The sequence below is a fragment of the Bos mutus genome, chromosome 7, assembly GCF_027580195.1.
Source record: "Bos mutus isolate GX-2022 chromosome 7, NWIPB_WYAK_1.1, whole genome shotgun sequence".
Classification (NCBI taxonomy): domain Eukaryota; kingdom Metazoa; phylum Chordata; class Mammalia; order Artiodactyla; family Bovidae; genus Bos; species Bos mutus.
Genome location: NC_091623.1, coordinates 15,317,029 through 15,334,940, shown reverse-complemented (window position 1 = coordinate 15,334,940; position 17,912 = coordinate 15,317,029). Strand labels below are relative to the sequence as shown.

The 17,912-nt window shown below is 36.1% G+C and overlaps 1 protein-coding gene across 2 annotated transcripts in view; it reads left to right on the top strand.

Annotated features, from left to right (window-relative positions):
- The window catches only part of EDIL3 (EGF like repeats and discoidin domains 3), a 489,721-nt gene that overhangs the window by 258,827 nt on the left and 212,982 nt on the right, over positions 1-17,912 (top strand). For both annotated transcript variants that reach the window (XM_005903751.2, XM_005903750.2), the window contains one exon: positions 3,576-3,689. In XM_005903751.2, coding sequence (XP_005903813.1) covers positions 3,576-3,689 — 114 coding nt within the window. The remainder of the gene's footprint in view (positions 1-3,575; positions 3,690-17,912) is intronic.

Sequence of the window (17,912 nt, the reverse complement as noted above, 5' to 3'; positions counted from 1 at the left end):
TTTTGCTACTTTATTAAAGTATTAAACTCAATATAGTGTTTTTAATTTTATGAATTTAGGTTAAAGTAGTCATTTTTATCTAAAAAATGCATAAACAGTAAAAGGTCATTTTTTTAAATCACAAACTGAATAATGGCTAGAAAGCATTTTCTCTTCCACAAATGCAATTTCAGTTCATTCCACCTCGAGTTAACCCCTGGGTAAAGGTATAACTGTATTTTTAGAAACAAATGTTGTTAATTTCAACTTAATTGTTGGTGACAGTAGACCCAGTCTGATGAACAAGTACATAGAAATTCAAAGGTTGATTAATTTCAATTAAATTCACATTCTCCTGTGTAAAGTACTGTTGCTGCTGCTGCTAAGTCGCTTCAGTCATGTCCAACTCTGTGCGACCCCATAGACAGCAGCCCACCAGGCTCCCCCATCCCTGGGATTCTCCAGCCAAGAACACTGGAGTGGGTTGCCATTTCCTTCTCCAATGCATGAAAGTGAAAAGTCAAAGAGAAGTCGCTCAGTCGTGTTTGACTCTTCCCGACCCCATGGACTGCAGCCTACCAGGCTCTTCCGCCCATGGGATTTTCCAGGCAAGAGGACTGGAGTGGGTTGCCATTGCCTTCTCCAGTGTAAAGTACTACTTATTGTTTAAAAACATAGAAGAAATGAGGAAGCAAAGAAAAATGGTGCATACATATCCTAAAAGGATATATAATAACTCTTGATTGGTTGCATATCATCAGCTGTGAAGACTTCCTTCTTCTTAACATTTCAAAGCCTCAAGAGCTGAGTTTGATTATACTTGTAATATAGGTCAATACTGAAACGAGAAATGCTCAGGTAAGGTAATTCTCTTACATGAGAATTAAAATGTATGTTGTATCCCTTAGCTTCAAATCCTGGGTGGGTCCCTATACAGCCTTCCTGAATTCATTTCTTTAAGTCCATTCCACATATGGCTTTTCTAGGTCTTTCTAGGAAACCAGGGTACAGAAGCTACCTTCCCAGCCAGTTCCACGTCTTCAGTGCCAAAGAGAAAGCCTGTCTCCCTTAGCTGACACTGGGCATTCATGATAATCTGGCCCCTACCTACATCCCATACTTGGTTTATAGCACCCTCCTTCCCACTCTCTGCTCCAGACAAACTGCTGTTTGTGTGCTTGAACACACCATCACACCATGAACACTCCTCTTCAAAGTCGTGACTCATTCTGGATCCCTGCTTGGCAATGTTAATACAATGCCGTCTTCATCCTGTTTTTATTAATCCTAACTGACTTCCCCTCAAGTCCAAGATCAAATTTTATTCCCCTTATGTGGTCTTTTTCAGATATTAATACTCAGTATCACCTCAGTGTGTATATATACATATATATATATATATACACACACACACACACAGATATATATACATATATATAATAAGAATACTTTTTTTATGTCTAACTTTACAAAATAAGGCAATGTATTCTTTAAGACCTGATGATTTAACTTTTTATTGGCCACTGACATACCTCACCTGAAACAAATTGCCATAGATACGATGTAGGCAAAGACACATTAGGCATGTTCCAAAGTAGCCAGTTATTGCCCCTACCTTGTACTGAGCAGGTAAGAAAATAAATAACACAGTGATTTCTGTGCCACTTTCAAAATTTAATGAAAATATGTTTCATGTTCATCCCATATAAATAAAGATTAGATGAATTTTTGAGGGAAAAAAGAGCTAAATATTTCATCAGGTGAGAAAATGAATAAATGACATATTCTTCCTTTAGTACTTTCCTTCCTTCCTTCTTCCTCTCATGGAAGTTTTAGTGTCAAAAATTTGAGTCTATTATATTTTATAGTACACAGCTGTTTCTTAGAATGATCAGATTCTGATTTAATCCTATTATTTGATGTTATATTTGCTTAAAATGGGATTCCCAGGTGGCTCAGCTGGTAAAAACTCCTCCTGCCACCCTGGGTTGGGAAGATCCCTTGGAGTAGGAAATGGCAACCCACTCCGGTATTCTTGTCTAGAGAATCCCATGGACACGGAAGCCTGGTGCCCTGCAGTCCTTGAACTAGCAGAGTCACACATGATTGAGCACTCCACTGTGGTTTAAATGATTTGGATTATTTCTGAACACAGTCATGAATTATCTCTACTCTCAAGATGTAACAGTTGACCAGAAACCAAAAAAGGACCAGAAATATTTTATAAAGTGGTCACCTGCCTAAAGAAATTTAGACCAAACTTTGCCATAATCTGAGAATGAGAGGGTGAACGAATCTGCTTCCAGGAGGAGATCCTGTTTATAAGAAAGACGTTAAAGGAAAAGGAAAACTAGAAGTTTTCTAATATTTTGTCCTTGTTTAATATTGAGAGGGTAATTTATGATCATATTGTTTTAAGCACCGTGAAAACCCAGAACTTTAGAACAGCTTTTGATATGTTTATCAGAAGGCATATTACACGTCTGAAATAATTTTCTTCAGATTGCACCACTATTTTGTGAGACATTTGATGAAGCAATACTTACTGGGTACTAGTGGTGTTCTAGATAATGTGTGGCATTTTGGGGGGTACAGAAAACAGTACTGGACAGGTCCTGCATTTGTAAAGTTCACGGATTGACTGTGAGAGGGAAAGGCCCACAGAAAGATGATTCCTAAGGAAGAGCATTTAGGTATGTAAGAAGCAGTTGTAGGAATAGGAGCAGAGCAGGTGTTCAATTGAAACAAATGATAGAAGGGAAAGCAGTCAGAGCCGTGTACATCCTCCAATTACTTTACTAGTTCCCACAGAGCCAAACTCGGGGCTGTGCTTAGAGGAAATGATGTGCAAATATCGGTGATTGATACTTCACTGAGTTCATCATTATTCCGTTTTTTTTTTTCAAAATCCCATTTATTGTCCCTGTTATCCAAAATTAGCATGGAATTTAGTATAATTTGCTGAATGTTTTATATATCATATGATTTTTCATCAGGTATAATAATAGTATATCAAAGGTAAATCCCGTTAGTCATCCTAACTTTAGAAACCCTTGAATGAAATTAGGAAATGATCGTCATTTACATTTATTATATTTTGCATGTAACAAGCTTTAGCTATTAACTCTAATTTGCTTCTCATCGCATTCATCAAAGGCGAACTATTTAGAAACTAAAACATCTCTGTCAGTGAGAATTTTAATGAATTAAGATGAAATGAGACAGTGTTAATTGGCAGTGGTTGCTGCTGGGGAGGTGTCTAGATCTTGTAAGTGATACCAATTCATTTCTCGATCAGGGTTAATTTGTTTGATTTAATTTTAAGGACACACTGAATATTTCCCCAACTAGTCATATTTATTTTCAGGATTAGAGAGTGTTTTAGTTCTGTTGGGTTTGGATTCTCAATTCCATTTGAACTTGACTTAGTTTGATTGTTAACAAATTGTCTATCGTAAGCACCATTTATATTATTGACAAGACATATGCACATAACATTATTTAGAGCTTCTCTTACTTGAAATGCCTAAAACCTTCTAAAAATCTGTCTTTTTTCACCAATAATTCTCTTTCTCTCTTCTTCCTATTTTCCTCAGATATAAATGAATGCGAAGCTGAGCCCTGCAAAAATGGTGGGATATGTACAGACCTTGTTGCTAACTATTCCTGTGAGTGCCCAGGAGAATTCATGGGAAGAAATTGTCAGTACAGTAAGTATTCACATATATATGAATATCTATATATGTATATATATCCTCTGTTTGCATCACTTTCACTTATTATGGAATTTGGGTCAAAATCAGTAATTGCTTCTGGGGTTTATAATATATTGAAATGTGCATTTCATATTTGTTGTTACCAAATATGATAACAATTGATATTTGTTGTTATCAAATATGATAACAATCAAATGTTGTTAGTGTACATATATACTCCTGGATGGGTCTCGGAGCATGATAGGGATGCGAGTGGTAGGGATAGTGGATACCTTGTGACCTCAAAGGAGCTCAACAGTTCCGTAAAGACACAAGTGCATCACTTTTATGAGCCTCATTTTGGCTTTTGAGTATATATAGGACCTAATTTCCTCCCAGGCTGGTTATTCTGGTTCAAACAATAAATTCAGAGCATTCTAAACAGAGAACCTTGGTCACAAATAAAAGGTAGGGATTAATGAGGATTCATGTTAAGGTGGCCTATCTATTAGTAAGATAGGCCATTTATTTGTCTTCTTGGAAGCCTAAGTCTGTAAGGTCTTGAAGTGATGGATCAAATTATAGGACAATAATTTGCCTGAAGTGTTTACCATGAAGCACAGAGCATCCCACCTTTCTGAAAACAAACAAAAAGTAGGGAGAGGTAATAACGGGATTATAGTTGGTGGAAGGAGATCAGAATTGGGCACAAATACTTGCTAATGAGAACAGTAGTGGTGTAGTTTATTAATTGTTGGACATTTATAGAACTTCATAGTGCTATGGCTTTGATGTATATAATGATGTTAGAGCATTGTAACATTATGCAAGTTGAGAATGCAAATACAGATGAGAATTCAGACATGGAAACTAAGACACGTGGGCTTTGTGGTTTTTCCAGGCTCTCAAAGTTAGTGCCAAAAGCAGAACTGGAAGGAATCTAGAGTCAGGTCTTAAGATTCCAAATTCTGTATATTTTTCTCTAAATCAAGATGTCTCTGTGGATAGAGCTGAACATGGTAAACTTGGAAGCACCTTCCACCTCTACTCTCTCTTATACACACACATACACACACACGCATACACTCACTCCATCCCTCTCTCCCTCTTTCTCTTCTCTTTCTCTTTAGCCAGAGTAACAATTTTATTTCTCACTTTCCCTCTCTTTATTCCCATTGACAACGGTAATTTATAAAATAAAACAAGGAAAGTTATTGAAGAATTAATTTGGGTTATGTATTTAAACAAAATGATCTGGGGATTCTCATCACCCTAGTCCTGAAAATCTTCATGAAAATGACGAAGTTGTTAATATCAAAGAAATACTTGAGATTGAGCAAAATTTTTCTAAGCTTGAAAATAATTGGAGGGTGCTTCTCTGGGAGCTCAGTGGTAAAGAATCCACCTGACAATGCAGGAGACACTGGTTCAATCCCTGATTCGGGAAGATCCCACAGGCCGTGAAGCCAACTAAGCTCGTGTGCCACAGCTATTGATCCTGTGCTCACAATCTCTGGAGCCGCAACTACATATGTACTCATAGGCCCTAGAGCCTGTGCTCCACGACAAGAGAAGGAACCGCAATGAGAAGCCTGCTCCTTGCAGCTAGAGAGTAGCCCCCACGGCCACAAAAAGAGAAAAGCCTGCACAGCATTGAGGACTAAGCACAGTCATAAATAAATAAAACTAGTTAAAAAATAAAAATAATTGGAGAAGGACACGGAGAACAAGTTAATAAAGGGAGGTTCAAGCATGGATGAATAGAAGGAAAGGAGAGTCTGAGTAAGCAGATTATTCTGAATAAACCATAGCCATCCAGGCAACTAACCTAGCAACCTTCCTACAAAGAGTTTAACTAACCTCCCACTAAGTTAAATTCAGTTTCAAGTAGTCCTCGGCCCACCCAGGCCCAGCTCTTGCATGAACATGTGGTTCATGGGACCTGAATATACTGCCTAGTGAGCCTTTGCCACCTGTATTGATCAAGGAGCAACTAGACAGCCAGTTGGTTGCCTGTTATTGTTGTTCAGTAACTAAGCCGTGTCGGACTCTTTGTCCCATGAACTATATGGCACACCAGGCTTCCCTGTCCTTCCCTGTCTCCCGGAGTTTGCTCCAACTCAGTCCGTTGAGTCACTAATGACATGCAATCATCTCGTTCTCTGTCACCCTCTTCTCCTCTTGCCCTCAGTATTTCCCAGCATCAGGGTGTTTTTTAATGAGTCAGATCTTCCCATTAGGTGGCCAAAGTATTGGAGCTTCATCATCAGTCCTTTCAATGAATATTCAGGGTTGATTTCCTTTAGAATTGACTGGTTTGATCTCCTTACTCTTCAAGGGACTCTCAAGAGTCTTCTTCCACACTACAATTTGAAATAGCTCAGGTGGAATTCCGTCACCTCCACCCATTGAAAAAGGAAGGATGTGAGCTAGAAAGTGAAACCGATGACTAAAGCTTGTGCATCTCTCCATTAGCAATTACTGAAGTCACCACATGTGAAAGTACCCCTGAAAAGAAAGAAACCTGATAGATTAAGAAGGATGTATCAAAATAGGCTTCGAGCTTAATTGCCCCCAGCTTGCATCTAGCGTCTTCCAATTAGTTTTTGCTACTGTATTTAACAAAATTTTGTTTTTCTTTGACTTGGTTTTGTCTCTATATAATATCTATATGTAAATCCAGACTGCTTTCTGACATGAATGTGACAGTGAGGTGCCTCCCATTATCTATCATATTCTCTGACATTCTGCTGTTTCCTTCTTCATCTGTGCCTTGACAGGGATCAAAAAGGGTCACGTAAGGTACACTGTAAAATATGTTCCTCTTGGGGTATTTGTTTTTATAGCATTGATTTATAAGAATATGTAATAAGGATTCTTTTTTTTTTTTTTTATTCTTCCAATTTTATTTTATTTTTAAACTTTACATAATTGTATTAGTTTTGCCAAATATCAAAATGAATCCGCCACAGGTATACATGTGTTCCCCATCCCGAACCCTCCTCCCTCCTCCCTCCCCCCCACCATCCCTCTTGGCCGTCCCAGTGCACCAGCCCCAAGCATCCAGCATCATGCATCGAACCTGGACTGGCAACTCGTTTCCTACATGATATTTTACATGTTTCATTGCCATTCTCCCAAATCTTCCCACCCTCTCCCTCTCCCACAGAGTCCATAAGACTGTTCTATACATCAGTGTCTCTTTTGCTGTCTCGCATAATCGGGTTATTGTTACCATCTTTCTAAATTCCATATATGTGCGTTAGTATACTGTATTTATGTTTTTCCTTCTGGCTTACTTCACTCTGTATAATAGGCTCCAGTTTCATCCACCTCATTAGAACTGATTCAAATGTATTCTTTTTAATGGCTGAGTAATACTCCATTGTGTATATGTACCACAGCTTTCTTATCCATTCATCTGCTGATGGACATCTAGGTTGCTTCCATGTCCTGGCTATTATAAACAGTGCTGCGATGAAACATTGGGGTACACGTGTCTCTTTCCCTTCTGGTTTCCTCAGTGTGTATGCCCAGCAGTGGGGTTGCTGGATCATAAGGCAGTTCTATTTCCAGTTTTTAAGGAATCTCCACACTGTTCTCCATAGTGGCTGTACTAGTTTGCATTCCCACCAACAGTGTAAGAGGGTTCCCTTTTCTCCACACCCTCTCCAGCATTTATTATTTGTAGACTTTTGGATCGCAGCCATTCTGACTGGTGTGAAATGGTACCTCATAGTGGTTTTGATTTGCATTTCTCTGATAATGAGTGATGTTGAGCATCTTTTCATGTGTTTGTTAGCCATCTGTATGTCTTTTTGGAGAAATGTCTATTTAGTTCTTTGGCCCATTTTTTGATTGGATCGTTTATTTTTCTGGAGTTGAGCTGTAGGAGTTGCTTGTATATTTTTGAGATTAGTTGTTTGTCGGTTGCTTCATTTGCTATTATTTTCTCCCATTCTGAAGGCTGTCTTTTCACCTTGCTAATAGTTTCCTTTGATGTGCAGAAGCTTTTAAGGTTAATTATGTCCCATTTGTTTATTTTTGCTTTTATTTCCAATATTCTGGGAGGTGGGTCATAGAGGATCCTGCTGTGATGTATGTCGGAGAGTGTTTTGCCTATGTTCTCCTCTAGGAGTTTTATAGTTTCTGGTCTTACGTTTAGATCTTTAATCCATTTTGAGTTTATTTTTGTGTATGGTGTTAGAAAGTGGTCCAGTTTCATTCTTTTACAAGTGGTTGACCAGATTTCCCAGCACCACTTGTTAAAGAGGTTGTCTTTAATCCATTGTATATTCTTGCCTCCTTTGTCGAAGATAAGGTGTCCATATGTGCGTGGATTTATCTCTGGGCTTTCTATTTTATTCCATTGATCAATATTTCTGTCTTTGTGCCAGTACCATACTGTCTTGATAACTGTGGCTTTGTAGTAGAGCCTGAAGTCAGGTAGGTTGATTCCTCCAGTTCCATTCTTCTTTCTCAAGATCGCTTTGGCTATTCGAGGTTTTTTGTATTGCCATACAAATTGTGAAATTATTTGTTCTAGCTCTGTGAAGAATACTGTTGGTAGCTTGATAGGGATTGCGTTGAATCTATAAATTGCTTTGGGTAGTACACTCATTTTCACTATATTGATTCTTCCAATCCATGAACATGGTATATTTCTCCATCTATTAGTGTCCTCTTTGATTTCTTTCACCAGTGTTTTATAGTTTTCTATATATAGGTCTTTAGTTTCTTTAGGTAGATATATTCCTAAGTATTTTATTCTTTCCGTTGCAATGGTGAATGGAATTGTTTCCTTAATTTCTCTTTCTGTTTTCTCATTATTAGTGTATAGGAATGCCAGGGATTTCTGTGTGTTGATTTTATATCCTGCGACTTTACTGTAGTCATTGATTATTTCTAGTAATTTTCTGGTGGACTCTTTAGGGTTTTCTATGTAGAGGATCATGTCATCTGCAACTAGTGAGAGTTTTACTTCTTCTTTTCCAATTTGGATTCCTTTTATTTCTTTTTCTGCTCTGATTGCTGTGGCCAAAACTTCCAAAACTATGTTGAATAGTAATGGTGAAAGTGGGCACCCTGATTCTTCCCATTGTCTTTGATCCTGAGGATATATGGTTTTGCTTTTTTGTGTGGCTTTTTATAATGTTTAGAAAATCCAGAGTAAGAAAGTGTACCTTGCCACAGTGATGATTTAGTGCTACACACTGAAAACTTAGACCATCCCCTGACTACACACAATATAGAAGTACCTGCAGGTTACAGCTAGTGCCAGCTCCCAGTTGATTGAGTTTAGGATCTTGGGAGTTGACATTACAGAGATTATAACCAATTTGCTCACGTCCACTCTGAAGTTAAGATTGATAAACTTTCTTCAGGCTTTGTATGCTGTCCTGTAGGAATACCACAAGGTCAGTTTATACCTGCAATAATGGGAGACAAGCCATTTGTTTCAGCAGATATTTCATGTGAGAGAGGGAAGAGAGAATGATGGAGATTAAGTGCTTGGCAAGGCAGGGAACTGGTGTAGGGGTGCGGGGGTGAGGGGGTGGGGGAGGGAAGGGTTAGAGGGCATCCATACCAAAATGCTGTTGTCCTTGTGTTCACATTTAAATTGTCTTCAGTCTCACTGGGGCTCCTGCACTTACATTTGCCTCACTTGTACCACTTCTGCCTTTTTAAAATTTTGATTTTATATTGAAGTATAGTTGACAGATATCTACTTCCTTCTTAATTGTACTGATGGGTTTATTGAGATCTGGTATATTTTGCAATGGGGTTATGCATGGACGGAGGAGCCTGGTGGGCTACAGTCCATGGGGTCGCTGAGGGTCAGACACGACTGAGCGACTTCATTTTCACTTTTCACTTTCATGCATTAGAGAAGGACATGGCAACCCACTCCAGTGTTCTTGCCTGGAGAATCCCAGGGACGCGGGAGCTTGATGGGCTGCCGTCTATGGAGTCAAACAGAGTCGGACACGACTGAAGTGACTTAGCAGCAGCAGTATGCAAATGAACTTGAAATAAGAGTTTCTCATTTTAGGCCATTTCTGCATGCAGGCATCTTGATAGTTTATCTGAGATCACTTATTTACTTCTCACTCATTTCAAATAATCAGCAGGCATATGATACTATGATCTTATCAGCTGCTACTACTACTAGCAAGCCTTATATCAAAATATAAAAGTGGTAATTTTGGAGGTTGCATTTCTCACTGTGTAGAGAGACTGATCTTGATATCTATATGCTTATCATCAAAAGATTTTTTTTTTCAGTCCTTAGCTTTTTCTTTGCCTTTTCCTCATTTTTACCATACTTTCAATTTTAAGCAATTTATTATGACTGATTTTCAGTGTAATTAAATGAAATATTTTTAATATTAATGATATCCTACATTTTAAAAACCTAAGTATAAATTCATTTATTCATTCATTTTCATTTAAATAATTAAAGGCAAGGCATTTATGTTGAGATGAGAGTTTAATATTATTTTTTAAATTGTTATGTGAATTATTTTTCATAATGTATATCTTTAATTAATACAGCTATTAAGTACTTTTAGTTTGTAAGGAATAAATTTATATCTAGGTCTATTATAAGATAATGCTTAATTATGTGTATCAGTCACCTGTTAAACATTTTCTGTAACAATATAATTAGTTCATATGTTAACAAGTGTTTTAATACTTGGCAAAGAATGTACTTATAATTTTAACACTGATTATTTCCTAATATCTGTGGGTGAGTTAAGGCAATTATACATCTGATTTATATAATTTCAGTTTAGATTTCCAGTTATGATTCATAGAGCTTGTCATTGACTTTGAAAGATCTCAATTATTTTTTAGTTTTATCTTCTTTTTTTTACCACAGGGCATTTGATTAACTTTGATTATTTTTATTTTAATTGGAGCTACTTTTGATTGATATGTGAAAATTTTTAAGATGTTCCCATAGCACCTAATGGGGCTTCCCTGGTAGCTCAGTGGTTGAAAAAAAAAAAACCCGCCTGTAATGCAGGAGCTGCAGGAGACCTGAGTTCGATCCCTGGGTTGGGAAGAGTCCCTGGAGGAGGAAATGGCAACCCACTCCAGAATTCTTGCTGGGAAAATCCCATGGACAGAAGAGCCTGATGGGCTACAGTCCATGGGATCTCAAAGAGTCAGACCTGACTAAAGCGACTGAGCACACACTTAATACCTATTACAGTATTACAGATATTCTTCCAATATAAGTTCTAATTTATATTCCCTTGTTTCTTTTAAATAAATTCAAGTGTTCACATGGCCATTTTTATAAACATCTTCAAAGGACAAGGATGATGAACTGGAATGAGAAACCTGTTCTCAGGAGAATAGATATGCTTTGTCATGTAGGATTAACAGAACATGATGTTTAAAGTAAATTCAATGGAAATTGATAGCACTTTAGTTAACTATCTAAAAATAACTTTTATTATTTTCATCTGGGGGGCTTATGTGGCTGACAGTAACCGTATACAGTTCCCTTCTGGGTGTTTAAATGTGACATGATTAAACTTCAGGAATGGCACTCAAATTCATTTCCATTACTGATACTATTTCTGGAAATTAAAATAGTCACCAAGGGAGCCCTTATAATACAGCATCCCCAAACTATTATGCCAGAAAGTATTATGACTTGGAGGATTTCAGAGCATTTTATTAAAAATCAAAACTAAAATCTTCAACTGAGGAGAAAGTGATGTTTCTAAAAGTCAAAATTATTCAGTTTTTTTTTTAATTTAGTGAAATAATCTAGATAATTCTATAGTACTTTAGGAATTCCATCTATAAACTAATAAGGGCAAAAGGTAATGATACATGTGAATAGAGTTTGAAAACTATAGATTAATATTTCTGTATCTTCACTTTTGAGCAGCTGTAACTCTTTAAGCCTTCATTATAAATGAACTAGTATTTACAAATACACAAACATATGCTAGATAGATGTATATATGTGTTTTTTCTTTTGAAATCAATGTATGCTGCCAAGTACACTTGAATTATAAGTGAAGACTTATGCTGTTAAAATTGATAAAACATTTGATAAATGAATAATGTCATCTCCATTATTATATGCTCAACAATTAATTATTGCTTTTGAAAGACAAACTTGTGAATAAAAACTGTCAACTTATCTTAAAATTTTGTCACCAATTGTTATATGATAATGTTGATTTTAATTTTACTATGAGCCAAGCACTCTTCTAAGTACTTTAAATAACAACTTATTTGGTCCTCTTAACACTCTCTGTTGTAGATTCTGTTTATCATTGGCTCCATTTTATAGAAAAAACTGAGCTCCTGAGAGATGAAATAATTTGTGTAGGTTCACATGGCTAGTAAAGTTCAGATCCTGGTCTTATTGCATCTGCATAGCCTGTCCTCCCAAGCATGATCGATCCTGCCCTTTGGCAGGTGAAAGGAACACTGTTTACTACACAGTACACTTTAAGAACACTTTCACTCGAGTGGCCTTGACAAGTGGCTGCAGAGTAAGAGGAAAGAACATAGGCTTTGAATTCAAATAGAATTGAGGTTTAAACTCTGCCTTTTTCTCTTTGTAGAATTGAGGTTTAGATTCTGGCTTGTTACCTTTATAACTCTATGTCTGAATAGCATATAGATTCTTCATCTATAAATAGAATGAATAGCACTTTTTGGTTTAAATTGATGACTAGATTAAAATTAGGAGCATATATAAACTATTTAGTAAACTACATAGGTCAATACATGTTGTAGATAAGCAAATAATTGCGTAAATAAATAGACACAATGATTTTGAATTACTTAAAAAAAAGTTAATGCTAGTTTAGTCCCCTTTTTCTTGTTATAATTTTTTTTTTAATTTTAAAGTACTACCTATCTTTAGCAATTGACTGTGTGTATTGAGAACAAAATGTATAGAAGTCAGATTTTTAATGCATTGCATACCATGTTTTACAAGTACATTAATTTAGGAAATCCAGTGACATTAGCAGTGAAGAGTGAAAGTGAAGTCGCTCAGTCGTGTCCGACTCTTAGCGACCCCATGGACTGCAGCCTCCCAGGCTCCTCCGTCCATGGGATTTTCCAGGCAAGAGTACTGGAGTGGGGTGCCATTGCCTTCACTTTCACTCTTCACATTCATGCATTGGAGAAGGAAATGGCAACCCACTCCAGTGTTCTTGCCTGGAGAATCCCAGGGACAGGGGAGCCTGGTGGGCTGTGGTCTATGGGGTCGCACAGAGTCAGACACAACTGAAGTGACTTAGCAGTAGCAGCAATGACATTAGCAGAATTTTTAATAAACAAATATTATTAATTCAACCAAAACCATTATAGGGGATAAGAGTTGCTTTAGTTTTTGAAAAATATGACATCATAACATACTCTGAACCACAAATACCAAATTTCTTTTCTTTATGTTTTTTTGTTTGCAATTATTGTTAAGATGCCGCTGTTATTCGATCAGGTATTTTAGTGAATGGTGAACAGAAACAGTGGAGCAAATAATTCCAGTATTTTCTTATCTAATATAGATGGTCAGAGATTATAGTTTTATCCTATATAACAATAAATTCCTAGTCTGCTATATCCAGATATTACATAGATCCAAAGGCAAAATATAAGAGATTCTGATTAAAATATAGAGTTTTAAAAATAATGTGTTTATAAAGAAATGAAAATGAGAATTAAGACACATAAATTTAATAAGAAAATTGTGTAAGTCGAGTATTATAGTGAAAGTATTCAACTAGGTGTTCAGTAAATAAACTAGCCACAGATATTTATTGATTTTTTTTCTTAACTATGTACAGAATTTTCAGAAAATGTATGAATTAATTCATTCACCAACCTAGATCCAGCAGTAGCCACCCACTACAGCTGGAGCAACAATAGCGGTTAAATTCAGTTCCTGTTCTTGTGGAGTATGCAGATTAATGGGAAAGAAAAGCAAGAATTACATAATAGCTGATTACAAAACATCCTGAGCACTGTGAATGAAGAGGGAGCCATGATGGAGCACCTGTTCTGTTTGGGGAAGTTTAAGGAAATAACATTTGAACTGAGGCCAGAGGAGCATAATAGTAGGTACCAAACAGAGGGCAGGCTCTCGAAATGAGGATTTCACAAGAAGGACAATATGCTCAAGGATAAACAGGCTCTTTGTTTAATATGAAGACAAATATTAAGTGGATGAGTTATGATTGCTGTGTAATAATCATCTGATGAGGTTTTTAGGATGATCATTTGCCTTTTAAGCTTTGACAATACGGGGTTAAGACCAGCTGATGGAAAAAATATTTAAGGATTATAATAATCATCTCACAAACTATTTTGTGTGCCCACAAGGGATTTTTAAAACAACAAAATAGACTTTAGCTTTTGTATGTATAGCAAGAAATCAATGAAAAGCAAAGAATAATAATCATTAATGCTAAATCTAGTTTTATTCCAGATTAAAAAAGTCTGCTCTGTTTTAGAATTTTGAAATGGTGCTTTAGCAGTGCTTTTTGCCTTTGAAATCATTGCCTAATATCAACGTAAGGTTACTTTCCTTGAATACATAGAATAGGAATTAATTCAGAACTCCAATAGGACAGGAAAAGGGCAGCTTACCTTAGGCTCTCACCTTCTGTGAACATTAAAAAAAAGGAAAAAGTAACTATGGGTTGGTGAAAGTTTTATATTTAAGATTAATTGTATATTGTTAAATCCAAGATACACAATATTTAAAATCTACCCATAAATATATAGCGATATAAATGGAAGTAACCATAACTATAAATACTTGAACATGGATAATTATTTAACTTAGTTTCTCACATTCTTTACAAAGACCTGACAATAAGTACAAAAAATCCAGAATACTGTACAAGTATATCAATAGCCCTCAAGGGAAGAAATGACTCCGACATTACTGCAGGATGAAGTCTTTGCAACAATAAACACAAAAAATTGACTTAATGACAAAACCAAATTGGATTTTATGTGTCTGACACAGAAGTTCCATTTTCAATCAGATGCCTCTGGGTATATTTTTCCAAATGTTGCCCAACAATTTTGTACAGAGATGTCACACTTTGAAAGTTCACCTGCTGTACCTTAAAGTGATAATCGAATAAAAGAAAGATGTAAAAATATCTGCAGAATGCTCAAATAGATCCCCTAGGACTTACTAAATACATCTAACAAATTGAATCAGATTCTCATTACCTGACAGTTTTGTATTTCATTACAAATAATTACTGAAACATTCAAGAAGACTTTATTGTTTTTCAAATTATGTAACATTCCCATTATGCACTTAATAGCATATGTTCAGGGATCAAAATTAATTTTGCATTTATTCTCCAAACTGAAACTCATTCTAATATATCCCTATCTCTAAAAAGGCAGATAAAGTATGCAGAGATCAAGAGAGTTTGGCAACGGGATAATGTGATGTCATCTTTGTAGCATTTAAAACTGTAATATATGATTGAGAAATACCACATTTTTCTCAGACCGTAAATATCAATCTTTTCAATTATCACCCCATCCTTACCCTTGAAAAAAAAAAAAGAACTCAAATAAAATATGGCACTATAGACAAAAATCTCCTATAGGAAAACTACTAGAAAAGAAGTCATTCTATGACTTGCAAGTTGAAACATGGTTAAGATGTAATTTGTGGGCTAGTCATTATTCTTTACATGTGTACCATGGCATTTTGGGGTGCTTAGGTGAAATTTGGGGTCTGATTATCAGAGTGAGGCTGAAATGGTTATTTCATCATGGGAAAATTACAGGCATAAATCACTGTTTGTTTGTTTTTTTTTAATCAAATTCACTGAATAGCAGAGACACTTTTCTCAGGAGAAAGAAAAGAACATAGATGATATCTAATCTTTTATCAAATGTGCAAAGTTTTCCAGGATTTCCTGAAATCCAAAGGGTTTCAAATAGTACCAATAAAATTTTACTGGCAACCATGGAGCTGAGTTGGGTGGGACAGCAACCCCTGGCATGCCGCTGGCTGCAGTTGTCAGCTACATCCGCACCCTTGGAAGTGATACCTTCCAGCAGCATGTAGCACAAAGAGCCTCGTATATGTTTTGAGTTTCATCTTCAAAGCATTTTTCTTCACCTGAAGGAGAGGATTCCAACAAATTTCTTTCCTGCATAGTCATATTGAATGGTAGGTGCAACTGGCACATCATGGTAAGCTAGGACTGGCAGTTATAAAAATGTGAATGATAACTCAAGGAATCACTTGTAACACAGACTCAGATTCAAGAATCAGATGAGAATGGAGAAGTGGTAAGGTTTAATATTAGTGCCAAAGGAGAAATTAAAAAAAATAAAGAGTACAAGATTGCTAACATAGACTTTAACATAAAGCAATTCTATCTGCAAAGGGACAAAAAGAGAGTCATCAGAGAAGTAGAAAATAAAGATGTAGAGAGGGCAAAGAAAATACTGTTTCCAGAATAGGAGCTGGTCAGGGAGATGGATACCTAAGAAAAGACACTTTTGAAAAAAATTTAGATCCTGTAATCATTAATAGTCCTGAAATAAGTGTGGTGGGTGGTAGAGAGAATGCCAAATTTCACCTCTTCCATATGGAACAGGTGTTGAGGAAGAAATAATAGCCACAGACTGCTCCTCCCAGGGTATGGAATGCTCAACTTTGAGCATATCTTAAACCCCAAAGAGCCATTAAGGTGGCCAAGGACCTAAAAATAAGTTTCATGATAGTTACTTTAATAGCTTTATCTGGTCAATAATACACATTCTTTTTAGAGCTCTAAAGGGAATGGACACATAAAGTATCCAACTTAAAAATAAATTGAACTGGAGGAATATGGTTCTATAAAAAGAAGTAGAGCCAGAGCAAAGTCAGTAAATTCAATACTAAAATTCAAGGAAAACAGGAGCAGGGACAGAAAATAAACTATTCTGACAAGAAAAGTGAATAGAATATAGTTATATAAGGGAGCCTATAAATACTCAGCACTATTATCTAACTACAAAACACCAAAGAGTTGAAACCGTGCCTCCTAGCTCCAAGAAATCCAAGGATATTTGTGGCAGTTTGTTCAAAATAAAATTCAATTTATATTTTTTGGTACACTCAGGAAGACACACAATTTTTTTGAACATCCATAACCTGGCTATTTCATATATAAATGTTGCTTCATATCCACTCAGCAGTAACTTGATAATGCCTTTTCCTTTCCCATTAGAATTATTCCTCAATTCTACCATTGTTAATAGCTTCAGTATAACAAAACATGAGTACTTTCCTACAGGGATTTATATAAAGGATGCTCTTAGCCCCATCCCCTTTAAGTGCTTAATGTGAAGTTTTTGACCAAGGCTACAGGACCCTCAGGGATAGCTAGAATTCAGGGTGTCTGTGTTTTTTGATGAGGAAACAAAAATTGTATGTTTCTTTTTTCCTAATAGCTCTCTGAAACTTAGAATTTCCATCCATTACAGATGTAGATAACAATGAATCATTGCATTAGCAGCACCAATGACTTTGTCACTAACAGAAACCACAGTTATTTTCATACCACATTATCTTGTTGTACATCACTGAAAATACCATTTACAGTTTTCACTAATAAGAAACTCTAGTGGTCCTGCCACCACCTCTGTTATTTAACATATTAATAGATGAGCGCGCGTGTTATTATATCACACATTTTAAAATATTTTGATAATTACTTTGTGCTTCTGTTTATTTCATTTCGTGAACTGAAAAGCATTATTATTCTGAGAAGGGCCTCTAGGCGTCACAAGACTGATGAAAGTATCCATAGTGCAGAGAAGATTCAGAATCCTGAGTTACTGGCTTTTTGGTTTCAAAAGATATTTTATCCTCCAGGATAATATTCATGAAGCTTTTGGAAATGAAAGCTACTAATGATCCATTTTCATTGAATGTCCATTTCTAGCCATGCTTCTGAGTTTGGTTCTCTAGCTCCATGTATAAAACATATAAGTAAAATAGTAGAAGATGATACTGTTAAGCCACATTTTTGTCATTGTGTTTACATGCGTTTTAACAGCAGAGTTATTATTGAATGCATTGCTGCTTCACACCAACAATGCAGGTTCAGAAAGTTTGTTAACCCTATAGAGAAGTGATATATTTGAAGTTATATATGGATATTAATCCATATTTAAAAGACAAAAAAAGAGATACACTAAAGAACATCCCCTCCTGCCCAGGGA